This window comes from Salmo salar, chromosome ssa04 (genome assembly GCF_905237065.1).
Source record: "Salmo salar chromosome ssa04, Ssal_v3.1, whole genome shotgun sequence".
Lineage (NCBI taxonomy): Eukaryota > Metazoa > Chordata > Actinopteri > Salmoniformes > Salmonidae > Salmo > Salmo salar.
Window position 1 is genome coordinate 10,376,309 of NC_059445.1, and position 18,747 is coordinate 10,395,055.

Here is an 18,747-nt window from a genome sequence, read left to right on the forward strand (position 1 = left end):
ATTTGCCCAACCCCTACAAATATATTAATTTATTAATAACCCTGCATGATAATAGTGTAAAAGCCCATTAGATATTCATTTAGAATCCTCTAAATGCAATTAGATCTACTACTGTAATTTGTTGATCTGTATTGATCTGCAAGTATTTTCATTTAGAGATTCCGTTAAACTCTTTGTTTCCTTTCATGTGTCCAACCAAATATTATTGGATTAATCACCATGGCAACCAATGAAATGTGCTTTTTAGTTAGGTTGGCTTGTTGTCAGAATTCACAGCCTGCTATCTTGTGAAAAACGAAATGCCTCCAGCTGTCCATCACTACTGTAAATATAAAGAGTGGTTATAGAGGGTGCAACCGGTAAACACCTTTGGAGTAAATGTCAGTTGGCTTTTCATAGCCGAGCGTTCAGAGGTCGAGAGAGAGAGGGGTCGAGAGTGTGCATGGGTAGCTGTGCTTCCCTTGGACTTTGTGAGGAAACCTGCATGGAACTGCCATACTTCGCTGAGGGAATATCTACTAAGTGGTGAGTAACAACAATGTGAGATGCTTCTGGATATTTTTGGGTGTCGTCATTTTTTTTTTTTTGAGCTCCAACGTGCGCCAACGGTTTATTTCAGCAAATTTGAAATAATTTGGACACGGGTTGTGCACGACTCATTGGGGTTTATTATCTTATTATTTCTTTTGATGTTGTGTCTGAAAAAGAGTGCAACCGGTAAGCACCTTTGGAGTAAATGTAAGTTTGCTTTTCATAGCCGAGCGTTCAGAGGTCGAGAGAGAGAGGTCGAGAGAGAGGACAGACAGAGGGGTCGAGAGAGGTTTGAAACACACACAGTAACACGTGTAAATGAGTTCCCGAGAGCCGATCTGTTATCCAACGATTAGTTTAATATTAAAAACTGTCAAATGCTTCTCAAAGATGCCCTCTGGTGGTCAAACTAGCACTAACTAGCATTAATGGCAACAATAACGTGCCATAGAATTCTGCGGCAGCCTGCAAGTTGTGCTGCAGTATGATGCAACTTTTTAAAGAAGAACCACTGTAGGAGTTGGCAAGACAGCACTAAACAGATCTGGGACTCTAGCTAGGGTTGGGTTAAGTTTAGGTAAGAAGAATTGTTTAGGGGTTGGAGTGAGGTTAGAAAACAAAATTCAGTCCAGCAACCTTGTGTTATGCCTTCCATTCAACACCAACTTATCACCTAGCAAGTGTATTTAACTCGCACTGGGCACTGTAAGCTCTGCCCACTGACCATTGAGCTGTAATTGAATCAATCACATTCATTATGTCCTTGAGGCAGAGCTGCACTCCATCTGCTGGTGAATAAGAGAAAAATAATTTAGCATTTCAATGAACCGACGACCAAACCACAAACAACATGGGAGCTGAAGATGAAGGCACTTAACGTGCCTTAATTGTGGTCATATGTTTAACAACACTACATACAAAAAATGAATGTAAAAAAAGAAACAAGGAAACAATGGAACATATTATCTACAATATTTTATGTATACTGCATAACTTTGCTCTTCAATAAAACATATTTGTTCAACGAAAACAATATATTTTAAAATATTATAGATTGGGTTGCCAGATGGTGGTGTCATACATGACCGATGACATCACAATGGTCTTAAAGCCAATTTGAACAATGGGTTAATGTGGATATGTATCAGTCTTCATTGGATATTGACATGGCTTGTTTCTGCTGGTGCAAAAAGGTATGAAATCAGGTCGTTAAATTGATTAAAACCTCTTAAATTCTGGAGTAGTATTTTTCTCTTACACCTAGTGGGAAGAATAAAAGTACATTCTGACTGACAAGTACATAAAAAGTGTACATGAAATGTACATGAAGTTCGGCTTTTGCAAATGTCACTCAATGTAACCTGTCTATACTGTGTTATTTGAGGTTTAGGATAGATGGCTAAGTTCCTCTCATTTAGGCCTACCTCTTCCTATTCTGATGACCCCACCTCTTCCATTGGCTGGGGATCTGGGAAAAAGGTATTCAGCACTATCACATTTTCTTGTCGACAGAAAAAACGTCAGAAAGCAAATTCAATTGATGTGGAGCAGAAGACAAGAAAGAAGAATGAGAGTGGCACTTCATCCCCCTCTCCAATTCCATCTGAACGGAATGTCTCCGTCACCTCTGACCCTTCACCCTCTGACCAACTCTCCTCCCTCCATCCACCTTCCTCTCCTGTTAAATGTTCCTCTCAGCCTTGCTCTCCTGAAAAACAGCCCTCTGTACCCCGGTCACCTGCCAAACACCCTTCCCCAGTGAAATCCTCACCAGTGGTGTCCCGCCCTAGTTTTCCCTCTCCTACCAACCCTCTGGACTGTCATGGAGACACCAGCCATGAGGGCACAACAGTCAGGTAATTCAAACAAAAAGTACAGTGCCATCCTAGAGTCTCTATGGAGAGTTGGGTTTAGTGCTACAAGACCAGGGCCAGTGTTTATCAAGAGTATGAGTGCTAATCTAGGATCAGGTCCTCTCTGTCCATAATAATCTGATTTATTATGATATAAAAGGCGAAACTGATCCTAGATCAGACTCCTACTCTGAAACACTTGATAAACACAGTCCCAGAAAGTTATTTTCCTCAAACTGTAGTTTTAGGCTCTTCTATCCACATCTAGTGGATAAAGAGAGTACTAACCTATTGCTCTGGTCTACTTGGTAGACTGCATTTATATGGACAGCAATACATGCGTAACTACTCACTGTGTTTATAGTACAGTATAGTATTGATTAGAGAGACTGTGTAGAGTGATACTATCTCTGTTTTGGAGGCTTTAGACCTGTTTCTCTCCTTCCTCCAGACCTCTGTCTCTTCAGGACCACTCTAGCCCAAGGCCCCAGAGGCCAGTCTCAGCCACCAGAGGGTCAGAAGAACGGGGGGCACTGGTCAACATGGAACTTCTTGGGTAAACCACAACACACCGCAAATGCACTGAATATAAGTTCTTTATTGTTTAGAGATCAATGTCTGATATACTATGGGATAGGGCTTACTATCAAGCATGTCAGTTTTATTAGATATTTATAAACCCATGAATTATGGCAATCTTGGTCTAAAGGACATCCACTTCTTTGGGTACTCACATAATTACATATAATTTATCCCTGACCAAGAAGGTTTCCATTATCATCACTTTATAGAGTTATGAAGGTTTATGACATAGGCCGCTCTATGTGTCTAGGATATTGTATCTCTGTGTGTACTGATGGCTGCTTCTTCTTCACAGGTTGCCTAACATTGGCAACACTTGCTTCCTTAACGCCACCCTGCAGTGCCTCCTGGTCCTGCCGTCCTTCTCAAAGGAAATCCTGCACCAGGAACAACTCTGGAGCTGCTCCCCCTTCTCCAACCTGCTCAGGTAAGGGAAGGCTCAAAAGCAGACACTCCCCCACACACCCGTTATTTGTGGTCATGAATTGAAGAAGGGACCCACTCTTTTCACGCCACTTCTATAGAAAGTGATAATCGTAGCAGGTTAGGAGAGCATTTTCACTAATCCTATCCCTTTTCCTATCCTTAACCACTTCATATTCTGCTGTGTATTCTATTTTTGGTTTATTTTCCAGTTTATTTTTTTTCTCAGAATCTTCATAACCCAGAGGAACAACAATGACACAATGATTATGATGTAGGCATTTGTAGGCCAATTTGGAAAGTGTAGAATGACTACATTACCCATAATGTACATTGACTGAACATTCCACATTACCGTGGGAAATTTGGTCGTTTTTTAAAATGCTCTGGAATTGAGAGCAGTATCCAAACCAAATATCTTAGGAGAATAAACAACACATTTTTGTTGCTTTGATCATTGTCCGTCCTCAAAGGGGAAATTGCATTGAATCGAATGAATAATTTCTAACGGTGGGGTGCCGCTAGATAAAACATATTTGGATATACTCATCTGCCTCTTCGGGCGTTAGCCAGTAGGTTGACGCCATCCAGTCAGCTGCTAATTTACTCTCTGTCTCCCCTACAGGTGTCTGTCTGATGTGCACCGTTTGGGTCTACCTGACAATGGGGCAAACCAGGCCTCAAAAGCAGACCTCATGTGGAAGGTCAAGTACTCCTTGTCGGGATATGATTTGAAGTATCTGGGTGACACGCAACAGGTAACTGAGGCACTACTCTCTTGTGTACGAGCGCTCTTTTTGCAAGGGTTCATTTTCTCTTCATCATTTGCTTTTATCTTGGTATGTTTCTTTCTCTTCCTCATCATAGGACGCACACGAGTTCCTTGTGAATATGCTGTGCCAGCTGAAGGAGGAGGGCATGATACTGAAGACACTCGGGGTGAGCTATACCTGCCCTGTTTCCCAGCTGGAGTTCCAGCTTGTGTCGGTGCGCACATGTACCAGGTAAGAGCTCCCATTGGTTGTAATGTATCTACTGAGAACATGATCTTTCTACAAATAATATTACAAAACACATGGCATAACAGAAACATTGTAGAGACCTGAAACAGAAACAGACTTGATGCATTTTTCTTCTCTTTGTCCTGCTTCTGAAGCTGTGGGCGCGAGTCGTCCACCAGAGAGGACTACAACCACCTCTCGTTGGACTTCAGCCCTGAGCGCACATTGCTGAGCAGCCTAGCACTCACTTTCAAAGTCAGCACTTAGGGCTCAGACCTGCATGTAGAGACTAACACCCAGGGCAAGCTGCCCACTCCTCAGAATACGCTATCTTATTATTGTAGTGGTATCATTCATTTTGTAATGCTTTTGTTTCTAACCCAGGGCAAAAAGGTTGAATTCACATGTGAGGGCTGTAAAGGCCTCTACGCCTCAAAGGTGGAGCAGTTCCACACACTGCCTCTGTGAGTTGTCCCTTTATAACCTCTCATAGGACTAGCAGTGTTTAATGAAATGAGTGGTCATTGTGTCCTGAGCCTTTAGGAGTAGTTACCTTCCTGAGCAGGTTGTAGGACTTAAGGATGAGCACCACCCAACACATTTCCCTCATCTGTTGTTTTGTTGACTGGTTTCATTGTCTGTCTGTTCATCTCTCTTCCTCTCTGTCTCTGGGCAGTGTGCTGGTTCTGCATCTGAAGAGGTTTGGACGCCCTGGGGGTTGGAGAAGCTGGAGGCTCCTCTTTTGTTTCCTTCGGAGCTGAGGCTCTCTACCCTCTGTGGGGACATGGTGCCACAGCTGCACAGTGCCAACCCACAGGCCCCCAGCATCCAGGGGTCCATCCCCCAGACCCTCGCCAGCCAAGTCTCCAGCCCACCTGGAGAGGCCAAAGACAGCACCCTCTGCTGTTCAGGTAGGTCATGGCACCATAACACGATTCTTGCTCCAACACCACACAAACCACCCACTCCCAAAACGGTCCTGCTGACAGAGAAGCTGGAAGCTGCAATTTAAAATGTTTCTCAGACATCTTTAGTGATGTATGGGAGCTGTTTTAGTCCAGAGCATTTCAGACAAGTGACCACGTTTTCACAGCTCTTTATATGTATATTTGACCCCTCAGATTCAAATGACCAGGAACCAGGGAAAGTGCTGCTGACAGCCTCAGTGGTGAGAAGAGAGAGAGAGAGAGTGAATCCAGTGAAAAATAAGTTATGACAGAACACTGAGATAGTTATGAGGAGTACACGATGTAGTAGACCTCCTGTAGTAGACTAGTACTGTAGTAGACTGTAGACAGTGTGGTGGACTGTAGAGGAAAGGAGAATCCTATGACCACATGTGTTTTCTTACAGAAGCAGCAGCCAGTGAAGTCAGTGAATGGTTACTACCAGCTGACTGGCGTAGTCTCTCATTTGGGAGGCTCCGCATACTCCGGTAAGTAAATACCTTAAAACACACACATGCAGAAGCACAATACATATGACATCAGCTGAATTCCAAATCACTCCTCGTCTCTCAATTTGCGCGTTCATTTGTGCCTCTGCCATATACACAAGTACCCAAAAGCTGAGGGAGTGAAAATTATCGAGGGTGAAGGCCAGGGATCATCAACTAGATTCAGCCTCGGGTCAAATTTTTTTCTTAGCCAGATGGGCCGGGGTATGGAACAAAATTACAAATAATTTGTAGACCGCAAATTGACTGTAAGAAGCCCAAACAGATATAATATTTGACTCATTTCAAACCTTGCTTAAATTTGTGTACCATCACATATATCTCTTTATTGTCCGTGGGAATATTTTGAAACAGATTTCCAAAATGAAAATCACTTGGAGCTGATTTGCTGGTGTTTTTACAGTCTTTTAACAATGACATTTTATTGGGTCAGAAAACATGGGGGCCAAATAAAATCACCCATGGGCCAAATTTGTGGAACCCTGGAGAGTAGGGGATAATTAGACCCTCCAATAGCCACTTCAGCCAAGCGAGCAAGGCTTCAGAGTGAAGTGCCATCCCGACAGGCACTGCAATATGTTTAGAGTTTACGCAATTTAATTCAAAAGAATGGAGAGGCATGCCTAATTATATGCCACGTGTATTTGTTTATCTCTGATTTCAAAACTTGACACGTGTAACAGATAAAATACCTCCAAAATGAACTGTTTAACTGTTACAAAACACTATTACTCACAATAGCCTGACCTTTGAACTCTAGTCTGTCTTCCTTGTTCCACAGGGCACTACATTAGTGACATCTTGCATGCCAGTGGAAACTGGTTCTGCTGTAACGACAGCCAGGTGTCAATGTCCAATGAAGCCACTGTGCTGAGGACCAGAGCCCGGAGTGCCTACATGCTCTTCTATATGTTCAGGTACTGCTTACTCTCGCCATCTATATTCTTGTGTTGCTATATATGTGTACGGTTCCTTTCACCCTACAGGGCTTGAGAGCGGGAGGCCCCAGTACACAGGGCCTAACAGGGGCACCAGCCCCAGCATAAACACGGGCAGCACCTGGACCGGCCTCTAAACACTCAGACCTGCCTGAACAGGGGTAGTACCAGGCCCAGCCTCAAAACCCCCAGCCCAGCCTCAACAGACGCAGCATCTGGACCAGATGCAACACCCCCAGCCCAGCCTCAACAGGGGAAGAACCAGGCCCAGTCACAACATGGGCAGAACAAGGCCCAGCCCCAACACCCTCAGACCTGCCTCAACAGGTGCAGCACTCGGCCCAACTTCCAATCCCCCCCCCCCCATAAAAAAGATAACTGGTCTATCAATCATGCGGCTCAAGGGAGACTTGCTCTTCAACACTAGCATGAACATTCTTTTCAGTAGCTTATGTCATAAATATCTGCACTTGTTTTGACTACTTCACCTAATGTATAAAGCTCATGTAAAAAAAACATATAAAGTATAGACACTAAATGTAGTATACATGTAAATGTGGTGGATAGAGTGTGTGATTATTTAGAGGGTATAACATCCCTTCCTATTTGGTTTGGTTTGAAAACCTGCTGTTGTGAAATACACTGTAGTCTGTAACTTCTTATTCAGCATGGTCACACCGGATGACCTGCAATATTAATAAAGACAAACAAATTTAAGATAATCCAATTTAAGATGATTCTGTTAACCGTTGTAACTCTTTAACTCAGGAAGCTTTATCGTCTGGGATTCAGGCCCGTCCTCATAGGAAACGCGACAAAGGGAAGCAGCTGTAATGGAGCCTTCTAACCCTCAATCAGGTCTGGAGGAGGAATGCAGCACAAAGATTCAGAGATGCTATGAGTATCTTTTGAAGTTACTCTCCAGTTGTATTTCATTTGAATAAATACAGACATGAAAATCCGGCGCTACGGATGTAATCTTGGTTCTGTGAGTAGAGTAACGGGTCACCAAACGACCTATGGGAACTCCTTCCCTTTCACGTGATATGATTGAGATGCTTATTATCAACGATGTTTACAATGACGCCACACCCTTTCTGTACCATTGTGACCTGTCACTATAAAAGGCGGTGTGAAGTGACATTATCTTATCTCACTTATACTCCCCTACATATTTATTTGGACAGCGAAGCTACAACTTTCCATTTGGCTCTATACGCCAGCATTTTGGATTGGAGATCAAATGTTTCATATGGGGTGACTGTACAGAATGTCACCTTTTATTTATTAAGGGTAATGAATGGTAATAATGTTGAGTGAGAAAGTTACAGAGGATCATACCCCCAAGACCATAAACCATAATAGGGGAGGTTAGCATTTTAGGGGAGGTATGCTATTTAAACCTCTGTAAGTCTCTCATCATTATTCACAATTCATTCATGATTATCTTTAATTATCTTTAGTCATTCATCATTATCTTTATTCTTATTTACAATAAAATTGACTCCGGAGTTACACTATACATTATTTACCATTCATTTCTATTACATTTCCATTTTAGTCATTTAGCAGAATTAATCTTAACATACAGTGCTTTTAGAAAGTATTCACACCCCTAGACCTTTTCCACATTTTGTTGTGTTACAGACTGAATTTAAAATGCAGTAAATATATTTTTCTCTCAAAAATGTTTGCAAATGTATTGAAAATAAAATATAATGTAGAATTTACATAAGTATTCACACCCCTAAGTAAATACTTTGTAGAAGCACATTTGGCAGAGATTACAGCTGTGAGTATTTCTGGGTTAATCTCTAGGAGCTTTTCACATCTGGATTGTGCAACATGTTCCAATTACTCTTTTCAAAAAGCTTTAAGTTCTGTCAAATTGCTTGTTGATCATTGCTAGACAACTATTTTCAGGTCTTGACATAGATTTTCATGAAGATTTAAGTCAAAACTGTAACTTGGCCACTCAGGAGCATTCACTGTCTTCTTGGTAAGCAACTCCAGTGTATATTTGTCCTTCTGTTTTAGGTTGTTGTCCTGCTTAAAGGTGAATTAATCTCCCAGTATCTGGTGGAAAGCAGCCTGCACCAGGTTTTCCTCTTGGATTTTGCCTGTGTTTAGCTCCATTCAGTAAAAATGTTTTCTTCTGAAAAACTCCCCAGTCCTTAACAATTACAAGCATACCTTGACATACTGTACGATAGTGAAACTCTTTATCAGTCAACCACAGTGGATTAGAAACACTGGCCACCACGTGACTCCCACCAGCCTTAGTTTGATAATATAATACATGATATGACTCCCACCAGCCTTAGTTTGATAATATAACACTTCATACGACTCCCACCAGCCTTAGTTTGATAATATAATACATGATATGACTCCCACCAGCCTTAGTTTGATAATATAACACTTCATACGACACCCACCAGCCTTAGTTTGATAATATAACACTTCATACGACTCCCACCAGCCTTAGTTTGATAATATAGTACATGATATGACTCCCACCAGCCTTAGTTTGATAATATAATACATGACATGACTCCCACCAGCCTTAGTTTGATAATATAATACATGACATGATTCCCACCAGCCTTAGTTTGATAATATAATACATGACATGACTCCCACCAGCCTTAGTTTGATAATATAATACATGATATGACTCCCACCAGCCTTAGTTTGATAATATAATACATGATATGACTCCCACCAGCCTTAGTTTGATATTATACTACTTGATATGACTCCCACCAGCCTTAGTTTGATATACTACTTGATATGACTCCCACCAGCCTCAGTTTGATAATATTCTACTTGATATGATTCTATATCATGCTATATGATGTATGTGTGAATTCACAGGGTCCCAATTGTGGATGTGCTAAAATATATTGGGATTCTGATAATTGACATATACACTACATATATCCTGACTGAGTTTATAGCACCCACAGCCTTCAAATGGAGAGCACTTTATGGCTCTCACTCTGTGACTGCTTGTGTAGGGGGAAGTTGCCACTAGACGCTGATCTTAGGTTTGTTTTGCATTTCCACCACAAATGGTTACGGTTAGGATTGGGGGAGAGACACCTGATCCTAGATCTGTAGCTAGGGGAAACTTCCCCCCGGAGTGTGACCGGCACCAATGGCCATTATACTGTTGAAGTCGGATGTTTGCATACACTTTGATTGGAGTCATTAAAACGTATTTTTCAAACACTCCACAAATTTCTTGTTAACAAACTATAGTTTTGGCAAGTCGGTTAGGACATCTACTTTGTGTGTAATACCCTTGTTTGAACCAAGTATTGAGTTTATTTGTTATAATTAATAGGTATTATATTTTAAAGATGATTGAATTGCTCCTAAACTGTAATGTTATTAATGCATTATGCTTTTTGAAGAAATATTTATTTAATGTATAAGTGAATAGTTTGGTTTAGGTTGAAGTTTAGGTTTTGACCAATAAGGTCGATGTTAAGTTGTGGCCAATGGGAGTTGACCTGGTTAACGGGAGGCCTGGGAAAAAAGAGAGGGAAAGAGACGTTGATGAAAGGATGGACGTTTTACATTAGGACCGTTGGTGAAGAAAAATTATAAAAGAAGACGACAAAACTAGAACAAAACCCCATACCTACTAAGACATGAAGGGAAATACCAATTTTATTTGATAAAAGAGTTGTTATAATTTTGTTAAAACTTAGTAAAGACTGAAGCTACCGTCTCGTCGTGGAGGTATTTGCGATCCTTGAGGTTAGCCTAGCATCGTGTGACACCGGGAGATAATTGCTTGGGAAGCTTAACAAGTTCATGTTCCCATGGGATATCGGTTACGGCTAAGGAGTACTGTCTGCATGGGTAGCTGTGCTTCCCTTGGACTTTGTGAGGAAACCTGCATGGAACTGCCATACTTCGCTGAGGGAATATCTACTAAGTGGTGAGTAACAACAATGTGAGATGCTTCTGGATATTTTTGGGTGTCGTCATTTTTTTTGGAGCTCCAACGTGCGCCAACGGTTTATTTCAGCAAACTTGAAATAATTTGGACACGGGTTGTGCACGACTCATTGGGGTTTATTATCTTTTTATTTCTTTAGATTTTGTGTCTGAAAAAGAGTGGTTATAGAGGGTGCAACCGGTAAGCACCTTTGGAGTAAATGTCAGTTTGCTTTTCATAGCCGAGCGTTCAGAGGTCGAGAGAGAGAGAGGTCGAGAGAGAGAGAGGTCGAGAGAGAGAGAGGTCGAGAGAGAGGACAGACAGAGGGGTCAAGAGAGAGGACAGACAGAGGGGTCTAGAGAGGTTTGAAACACACACAGTAACATGTGTAAATGAGTTCCGAGAGCCGATCTGTTATCCAACGATTAGTTTAATATTAAAAACTGTCAAATGCTTCTCAAAGATGCTCTCTGGTGGTCAAACTAGCACTAACTGGTATTAATGGCAACAATAACGTGCCATAGAATTCTGCGGCAGCCTGCAAGTTGTGCTGCAGTATGATGCAACTTTTTAAAGAAGAACCACTGTAGGAGTTGGCAAGACAGCACTAAACAGATCTGGGACTCTAGCTAGGGTTGGGTTAAGTTTAGGTAAGAAGAATTGTTTAGGGGTTGGAGTGAGGTTAGAAAACAAAATTCAGTCCAGCAACCTTGTGTTATGCCTTCCATTCAACACCAACTTATCACCTAGCAAGTGTATTTAACTCGCACAGGACACTGTAAGCTCTGCCCACTGACCATTGAGCTTTAATTGAATCAATCACATTCATTATGTCCTTGAGGCAGAGCTGCACTCCATCTGCTGGTGAATAAGAGAAAAATAATTTAGCATTTCAATGAACCGACGACCAAACCACAAACAACATGGGAGCTGAAGATGAAGGCACTTAACGTGCCTTAATTGTGGTCATATGTTTAACAACACTACATACAAAAAATGAATGTAAAAAAAGAAACAAGGAAACAATGGAACATATTATCTACAATATTTTATGTATACTGCATAACTTTGCTCTTCAATAAAACATATTTGTTCAACGAAAACAATATATTTTAAAATATTATAGATTGGGTTGCCAGATGGTGGTGTCATACATGACCGATGACATCACAATGGTCTTAAAGCCAATTTGAACAATGGGTTAATGTGGATATGTATCAGTCTTCATTGGATATTGACATGGCTTGTTTCTGCTGGTGCAAAAAGGTATGAAATCAGGTCGTTAAATTGATTAAAACCTCTTAAATTCTGGAGTAGTATTTTTCTCTTACACCTAGTGGGAAGAATAAAAGTACATTCTGACTGACAAGTACATAAAAAGTGTACATGAAATGTACATGAAGTTCGGCTTTTGCAAATGTCACTCAATGTAACCTGTCTATACTGTGTTATTTGAGGTTTAGGATAGATGGCTAAGTTCCTCTCATTTAGGCCTACCTCTTCCTATTCTGATGACCCCACCTCTTCCATTGGCTGGGGATCTGGGAAAAAGGTATTCAGCACTATCACATTTTCTTGTCGACAGAAAAAACGTCAGAAAGCAAATTCAATTGATGTGGAGCAGAAGACAAGAAAGAAGAATGAGAGTGGCACTTCATCCCCCTCTCCAATTCCATCTGAACGGAATGTCTCCGTCACCTCTGACCCTTCACCCTCTGACCAACTCTCCTCCCTCCATCCACCTTCCTCTCCTGTTAAATGTTCCTCTCAGCCTTGCTCTCCTGAAAAACAGCCCTCTGTACCCCGGTCACCTGCCAAACACCCTTCCCCAGTGAAATCCTCACCAGTGGTGTCCCGCCCTAGTTTTCCCTCTCCTACCAACCCTCTGGACCGTCATGGAGACACCAGCCATGAGGGCACAACAGTCAGGTAATTCAAACAAAAAGTACAGTGCCATCCTAGAGTCTCTATGGAGAGTTGGGTTTAGTGCTACAAGACCAGGGCCAGTGTTTATCAAGAGTATGAGTGCTAATCTAGGATCAGGTCCTCTCTGTCCATAATAATCTGATTTATTATGATATAAAAGGCAAAACTGATCCTAGATCAGACTCCTACTCTGAAACACTTGATAAACACAGTCCCAGAAAGTTATTTTCCTCAAACTGTAGTTTTAGGCTCTTCTATCCACATCTAGTGGATAAAGAGAGTACTAACCTATTGCTCTGGTCTACTTGGTAGACTGCATTTATATGGACAGCAATACATGCGTAACTACTCACTGTGTTTATAGTACAGTATAGTATTGATTAGAGAGACTGTGTAGAGTGATACTATCTCTGTTTTGGAGGCTTTAGACCTGTTTCTCTCCTTCCTCCAGACCTCTGTCTCTTCAGGACCACTCTAGCCCAAGGCCCCAGAGGCCAGTCTCAGCCACCAGAGGGTCAGAAGAACGGGGGCACTGGTCAACATGGAACTTCTTGGGTAAACCACAACACACCGCAAATGCACTGAATATAAGTTCTTTATTGTTTAGAGATCAATGTCTGATATACTATGGGATAGGGCTTACTATCAAGCATGTCAGTTTTATTAGATATTTATAAACCCATGAATTATGGCAATCTTGGTCTAAAGGACATCCACTTCTTTGGGTACTCACATAATTACATATAATTTATCCCTGACCAAGAAGGTTTCCATTATCATCACTTTATAGAGTTATGAAGGTTTATGACATAGGCCGCTCTATGTGTCTAGGATATTGTATCTCTGTGTGTACTGATGGCTGCTTCTTCTTCACAGGTTGCCTAACATTGGCAACACTTGCTTCCTTAACGCCACCCTGCAGTGCCTCCTGGTCCTGCCGTCCTTCTCAAAGGAAATCCTGCACCAGGAACAACTCTGGAGCTGCTCCCCCTTCTCCAACCTGCTCAGGTAAGGGAAGGCTCAAAAGCAGACACTCCCCCACACACCCGTTATTTGTGGTCATGAATTGAAGAAGGGACCCACTCTTTTCACGCCACTTCTATAGAAAGTGATAATCGTAGCAGGTTAGGAGAGCATTTTCACTAATCCTATCCCTTTTCCTATCCTTAACCACTTCATATTCTGCTGTGTATTCTATTTTTGGTTTATTTTCCAGTTTATTTTTTTCTCAGAATCTTCATAACCCAGAGGAACAACAATGACACAATGATTATGATGTAGGCATTTGTAGGCCAATTTGGAAAGTGTAGAATGACTACATTACCCATAATGTACATTGACTGAACATTCCACATTACCGTGGGAAATTTGGTCGTTTTTTAAAATGCTCTGGAATTGAGAGCAGTATCCAAACCAAATATCTTAGGAGAATAAACAACACATTTTTGTTGCTTTGATCATTGTCCGTCCTCAAAGGGGAAATTGCATTGAATCGAATGAATAATTTCTAACGGTGGGGTGCCGCTAGATAAAACATATTTGGATATACTCATCTGCCTCTTCGGGCGTTAGCCAGTAGGTTGACGCCATCCAGTCAGCTGCTAATTTACTCTCTGTCTCCCCTACAGGTGTCTGTCTGATGTGCACCGTTTGGGTCTACCTGACAATGGGGCAAACCAGGCCTCAAAAGCAGACCTCATGTGGAAGGTCAAGTACTCCTTGTCGGGATATGATTTGAAGTATCTGGGTGACACGCAACAGGTAACTGAGGCACTACTCTCTTGTGTACGAGCGCTCTTTTTGCAAGGGTTCATTTTCTCTTCATCATTTGCTTTTATCTTGGTATGTTTCTTTCTCTTCCTCATCATAGGACGCACACGAGTTCCTTGTGAATATGCTGTGCCAGCTGAAGGAGGAGGGCATGATACTGAAGACACTCGGGGTGAGCTATACCTGCCCTGTTTCCCAGCTGGAGTTCCAGCTTGTGTCGGTGCGCACATGTACCAGGTAAGAGCTCCCATTGGTTGTAATGTATCTACTGAGAACATGATCTTTCTACAAATAATATTACAAAACACATGGCATAACAGAAACATTGTAGAGACCTGAAACAGAAACAGACTTGATGCATTTTTCTTCTCTTTGTCCTGCTTCTGAAGCTGTGGGCGCGAGTCGTCCACCAGAGAGGACTACAACCACCTCTCGTTGGACTTCAGCCCTGAGCGCACATTGCTGAGCAGCCTAGCACTCACTTTCAAAGTCAGCACTTAGGGCTCAGACCTGCATGTAGAGACTAACACCCAGGGCAAGCTGCCCACTCCTCAGAATACGCTATCTTATTATTGTAGTGGTATCATTCATTTTGTAATGCTTTTGTTTCTAACCCAGGGCAAAAAGGTTGAATTCACATGTGAGGGCTGTAAAGGCCTCTACGCCTCAAAGGTGGAGCAGTTCCACACACTGCCTCTGTGAGTTGTCCCTTTATAACCTCTCATAGGACTAGCAGTGTTTAATGAAATGAGTGGTCATTGTGTCCTGAGCCTTTAGGAGTAGTTACCTTCCTGAGCAGGTTGTAGGACTTAAGGATGAGCACCACCCAACACATTTCCCTCATCTGTTGTTTTGTTGACTGGTTTCATTGTCTGTCTGTTCATCTCTCTTCCTCTCTGTCTCTGGGCAGTGTGCTGGTTCTGCATCTGAAGAGGTTTGGACGCCCTGGGGGGTTGGAGAAGCTGGAGGCTCCTCTTTTGTTTCCTTCGGAGCTGAGGCTCTCTACCCTCTGTGGGGACATGGTGCCACAGCTGCACAGTGCCAACCCACAGGCCCCCAGCATCCAGGGGTCCATCCCCCAGACCCTCGCCAGCCAAGTCTCCAGCCCACCTGGAGAGGCCAAAGACAGCACCCTCTGCTGTTCAGGTAGGTCATGGCACCATAACACGATTCTTGCTCCAACACCACACAAACCACCCACTCCCAAAACGGTCCTGCTGACAGAGAAGCTGGAAGCTGCAATTTAAAATGTTTCTCAGACATCTTTAGTGATGTATGGGAGCTGTTTTAGTCCAGAGCATTTCAGACAAGTGACCACGTTTTCACAGCTCTTTATATGTATATTTGACCCCTCAGATTCAAATGACCAGGAACCAGGGAAAGTGCTGCTGACAGCCTCAGTGGTGAGAAGAGAGAGAGAGAGAGTGAATCCAGTGAAAAATAAGTTATGACAGAACACTGAGATAGTTATGAGGAGTACACGATGTAGTAGACCTCCTGTAGTAGACTAGTACTGTAGTAGACTGTAGACAGTGTGGTGGACTGTAGAGGAAAGGAGAATCCTATGACCACATGTGTTTTCTTACAGAAGCAGCAGCCAGTGAAGTCAGTGAATGGTTACTACCAGCTGACTGGCGTAGTCTCTCATTTGGGAGGCTCCGCATACTCCGGTAAGTAAATACCTTAAAACACACACATGCAGAAGCACAATACATATGACATCAGCTGAATTCCAAATCACTCCTCGTCTCTCAATTTGCGCGTTCATTTGTGCCTCTGCCATATACACAAGTACCCAAAAGCTGAGGGAGTGAAAATTATCGAGGGTGAAGGCCAGGGATCATCAACTAGATTCAGCCTCGGGTCAAATTTTTTTCTTAGCCAGATGGGCCGGGGTATGGAACAAAATTACAAATAATTTGTAGACCGCAAATTGACTGTAAGAAGCCCAAACAGATATAATATTTGACTCATTTCAAACCTTGCTTAAATTTGTGTACCATCACATATATCTCTTTATTGTCCGTGGGAATATTTTGAAACAGATTTCCAAAATGAAAATCACTTGGAGCTGATTTGCTGGTGTTTTTACAGTCTTTTAACAATGACATTTTATTGGGTCAGAAAACATGGGGGGCCAAATAAAATCACCCATGGGCCAAATTTGTGGAACCCTGGAGAGTAGGGGATAATTAGACCCTCCAATAGCCACTTCAGCCAAGCGAGCAAGGCTTCAGAGTGAAGTGCCATCCCGACAGGCACTGCAATATGTTTAGAGTTTACGCAATTTAATTCAAAAGAATGGAGAGGCATGCCTAATTATATGCCACGTGTATTTGTTTATCTCTGATTTCAAAACTTGACACGTGTAACAGATAAAATACCTCCAAAATGAACTGTTTAACTGTTACAAAACACTATTACTCACAATAGCCTGACCTTTGAACTCTAGTCTGTCTTCCTTGTTCCACAGGGCACTACATTAGTGACATCTTGCATGCCAGTGGAAACTGGTTCTGCTGTAACGACAGCCAGGTGTCAATGTCCAATGAAGCCACTGTGCTGAGGACCAGAGCCCGGAGTGCCTACATGCTCTTCTATATGTTCAGGTACTGCTTACTCTCGCCATCTATATTCTTGTGTTGCTATATATGTGTACGGTTCCTTTCACCCTACAGGGCTTGAGAGCGGGAGGCCCCAGTACACAGGGCCTAACAGGGGCACCAGCCCCAGCATAAACACGGGCAGCACCTGGACCGGCCTCTAAACACTCAGACCTGCCTGAACAGGGGTAGTACCAGGCCCAGCCTCAAAACCCCCAGCCCAGCCTCAACAGACGCAGCATCTGGACCAGATGCAACACCCCCAGCCCAGCCTCAACAGGGGAAGAACCAGGCCCAGTCACAACATGGGCAGAACAAGGCCCAGCCCCAACACCCTCAGACCTGCCTCAACAGGTGCAGCACTCGGCCCAACTTCCAATCCCCCCCCATAAAAAAGATAACTGGTCTATCAATCATGCGGCTCAAGGGAGACTTGCTCTTCAACACTAGCATGAACATTCTTTTCAGTAGCTTATGTCATAAATATCTGCACTTGTTTTGACTACTTCACCTAATGTATAAAGCTCATGTAAAAAAACATATAAAGTATAGACACTAAATGTAGTATACATGTAAATGTGGTGGATAGAGTGTGTGATTATTTAGAGGGTATAACATCCCTTCCTATTTGGTTTGGTTTGAAAACCTGCTGTTGTGAAATACACTGTAGTCTGTAACTTCTTATTCAGCATGGTCACACCGGATGACCTGCAATATTAATAAAGACAAACAAATTTAAGATAATCCAATTTAAGATGATTCTGTTAACCGTTGTAACTCTTTAACTCAGGAAGCTTTATCGTCTGGGATTCAGGCCCGTCCTCATAGGAAACGCGACAAAGGGAAGCAGCTGTAATGGAGCCTTCTAACCCTCAATCAGGTCTGGAGGAGGAATGCAGCACAAAGATTCAGAGATGCTATGAGTATCTTTTGAAGTTACTCTCCAGTTGTATTTCATTTGAATAAATACAGACATGAAAATCCGGCGCTACGGATGTAATCTTGGTTCTGTGAGTAGAGTAACGGGTCACCAAACGACCTATGGGAACTCCTTCCCTTTCACGTGATATGATTGAGATGCTTATTATCAACGATGTTTACAATGACGCCACACCCTTTCTGTACCATTGTGACCTGTCACTATAAAAGGCGGTGTGAAGTGACATTATCTTATCTCACTTATACTCCCCTACATATTTATTTGGACAGCGAAGCTACAACTTTCCATTTGGCTCTATACGCCAGCATTTTGGATTGGAGATCAAATGTTTCATATGGGGTGACTGTACAGAATGTCACCTTTTATTTATTAAGGGTAATGAATGGTAATAATGTTGAGTGAGAAAGTTACAGAGGATCATACCCCCAAGACCATAAACCATAATAGGGGAGGTTAGCATTTTAGGGGAGGTATGCTATTTAAACCTCTGTAACTCTCTCATCATTATTCACAATTCATTCATGATTATCTTTAATTATCTTTAGTCATTCATCATTATCTTTATTCTTATTTACAATAAAATTGACTCCGGAGTTACACTATACATTATTTACCATTCATTTCTATTACATTTCCATTTTAGTCATTTAGCAGAATTAATCTTAACATACAGTGCTTTTAGAAAGTATTCACACCCCTAGACCTTTTCCACATTTTGTTGTGTTACAGACTGAATTTAAAATGCAGTAAATATATTTTTCTCTCAAAAATG

At 42.2% G+C, this 18,747-nt stretch overlaps 3 protein-coding genes across 8 annotated transcripts; all 3 read left to right on the forward strand.

Annotated features, from left to right (window-relative positions):
* The first annotated feature begins 1,645 nt into the window (after positions 1 to 1,645).
* LOC123723850 (ubiquitin carboxyl-terminal hydrolase 37) lies at positions 1,646 to 5,151 on the forward strand. Its single transcript, XM_045716445.1, has 9 exons — positions 1,646 to 1,724; positions 2,044 to 2,387; positions 2,836 to 2,940; positions 3,262 to 3,393; positions 4,015 to 4,147; positions 4,257 to 4,393; positions 4,546 to 4,645; positions 4,775 to 4,854; positions 5,067 to 5,151. The coding sequence occupies exons 1-9, from the start codon at positions 1,671 to 1,673 to the stop codon at positions 5,149 to 5,151; spliced, it is 1,170 nt and encodes a 389-aa protein (XP_045572401.1). The 5' UTR covers positions 1,646 to 1,670.
* Positions 5,152 to 5,174: 23 nt separating this feature from the next.
* Positions 5,175 to 7,749, forward strand: LOC106599740 (ubiquitin carboxyl-terminal hydrolase 25). Of its 3 annotated transcripts, XM_045716449.1 has the most exons (6): positions 5,175 to 5,301; positions 5,512 to 5,558; positions 5,744 to 5,825; positions 6,628 to 6,763; positions 6,833 to 7,111; positions 7,553 to 7,749. In XM_045716449.1, exons 1-5 carry the CDS (start codon positions 5,175 to 5,177, stop codon positions 6,837 to 6,839), a joined length of 399 nt encoding a protein of 132 aa, XP_045572405.1. In that variant the 3' UTR covers positions 6,840 to 7,111; positions 7,553 to 7,749. The 3 variants fall into 3 exon arrangements, with proteins under 3 accessions (XP_045572405.1, XP_045572403.1, XP_045572404.1); XM_045716447.1 differs by having other exon boundaries at positions 6,628 to 7,111; XM_045716448.1 differs by having other exon boundaries at positions 6,628 to 7,111; positions 7,577 to 7,749.
* A 2,791-nt stretch (positions 7,750 to 10,540) lies between these two features.
* Positions 10,541 to 18,022, forward strand: LOC106602220 (ubiquitin carboxyl-terminal hydrolase 37). Of its 4 annotated transcripts, XM_045716444.1 has the most exons (14): positions 11,924 to 12,002; positions 12,322 to 12,665; positions 13,114 to 13,217; positions 13,539 to 13,670; positions 14,291 to 14,423; positions 14,533 to 14,669; positions 14,822 to 14,921; positions 15,051 to 15,130; positions 15,343 to 15,578; positions 15,789 to 15,835; positions 16,021 to 16,102; positions 16,906 to 17,041; positions 17,111 to 17,389; positions 17,826 to 18,022. In XM_045716444.1, the coding sequence occupies exons 3-13, from the start codon at positions 13,204 to 13,206 to the stop codon at positions 17,115 to 17,117; spliced, it is 1,104 nt and encodes a 367-aa protein (XP_045572400.1). In that variant the 5' UTR covers positions 11,924 to 12,002; positions 12,322 to 12,665; positions 13,114 to 13,203; the 3' UTR covers positions 17,118 to 17,389; positions 17,826 to 18,022. The 4 variants fall into 4 exon arrangements, with proteins under 4 accessions (XP_045572398.1, XP_045572400.1, XP_045572397.1 ...); XM_045716442.1 differs by lacking the exon at positions 11,924 to 12,002 and adding an exon at positions 10,541 to 10,736 and having other exon boundaries at positions 16,906 to 17,389; XM_045716441.1 differs by having other exon boundaries at positions 16,906 to 17,389.
* Positions 18,023 to 18,747: the final 725 nt, after the last annotated feature.

Coding starts and splice junctions, on each gene's coding strand:
- LOC123723850 (XM_045716445.1), top strand. CDS start 1,671: ATGTATCAGTCTTCATTGGATATTGACATGGCTTGTTTCTGCTGGTGC. Junction 2,388..2,835: donor CATGAGGGCACAACAGTCAG/GTAATTCAAACA, acceptor TCCTTCCTCCAG/ACCTCTGTCTCTTCAGGACC. Junction 4,855..5,066: donor CAGTTCCACACACTGCCTCT/GTGAGTTGTCCC, acceptor GTCTCTGGGCAG/TGTGCTGGTTCTGCATCTGA.
- LOC106599740 (XM_045716447.1), top strand. CDS start 5,175: ATGGTGCCACAGCTGCACAGTGCCAACCCACAGGCCCCCAGCATCCAG. Junction 5,559..5,743: donor TGCTGCTGACAGCCTCAGTG/GTGAGAAGAGAG, acceptor GTTTTCTTACAG/AAGCAGCAGCCAGTGAAGTC. Junction 5,826..6,627: donor GGGAGGCTCCGCATACTCCG/GTAAGTAAATAC, acceptor CTTGTTCCACAG/GGCACTACATTAGTGACATC.
- LOC106602220 (XM_045716442.1), top strand. Junction 15,131..15,342: donor CAGTTCCACACACTGCCTCT/GTGAGTTGTCCC, acceptor GTCTCTGGGCAG/TGTGCTGGTTCTGCATCTGA. Junction 16,103..16,905: donor GGGAGGCTCCGCATACTCCG/GTAAGTAAATAC, acceptor CTTGTTCCACAG/GGCACTACATTAGTGACATC.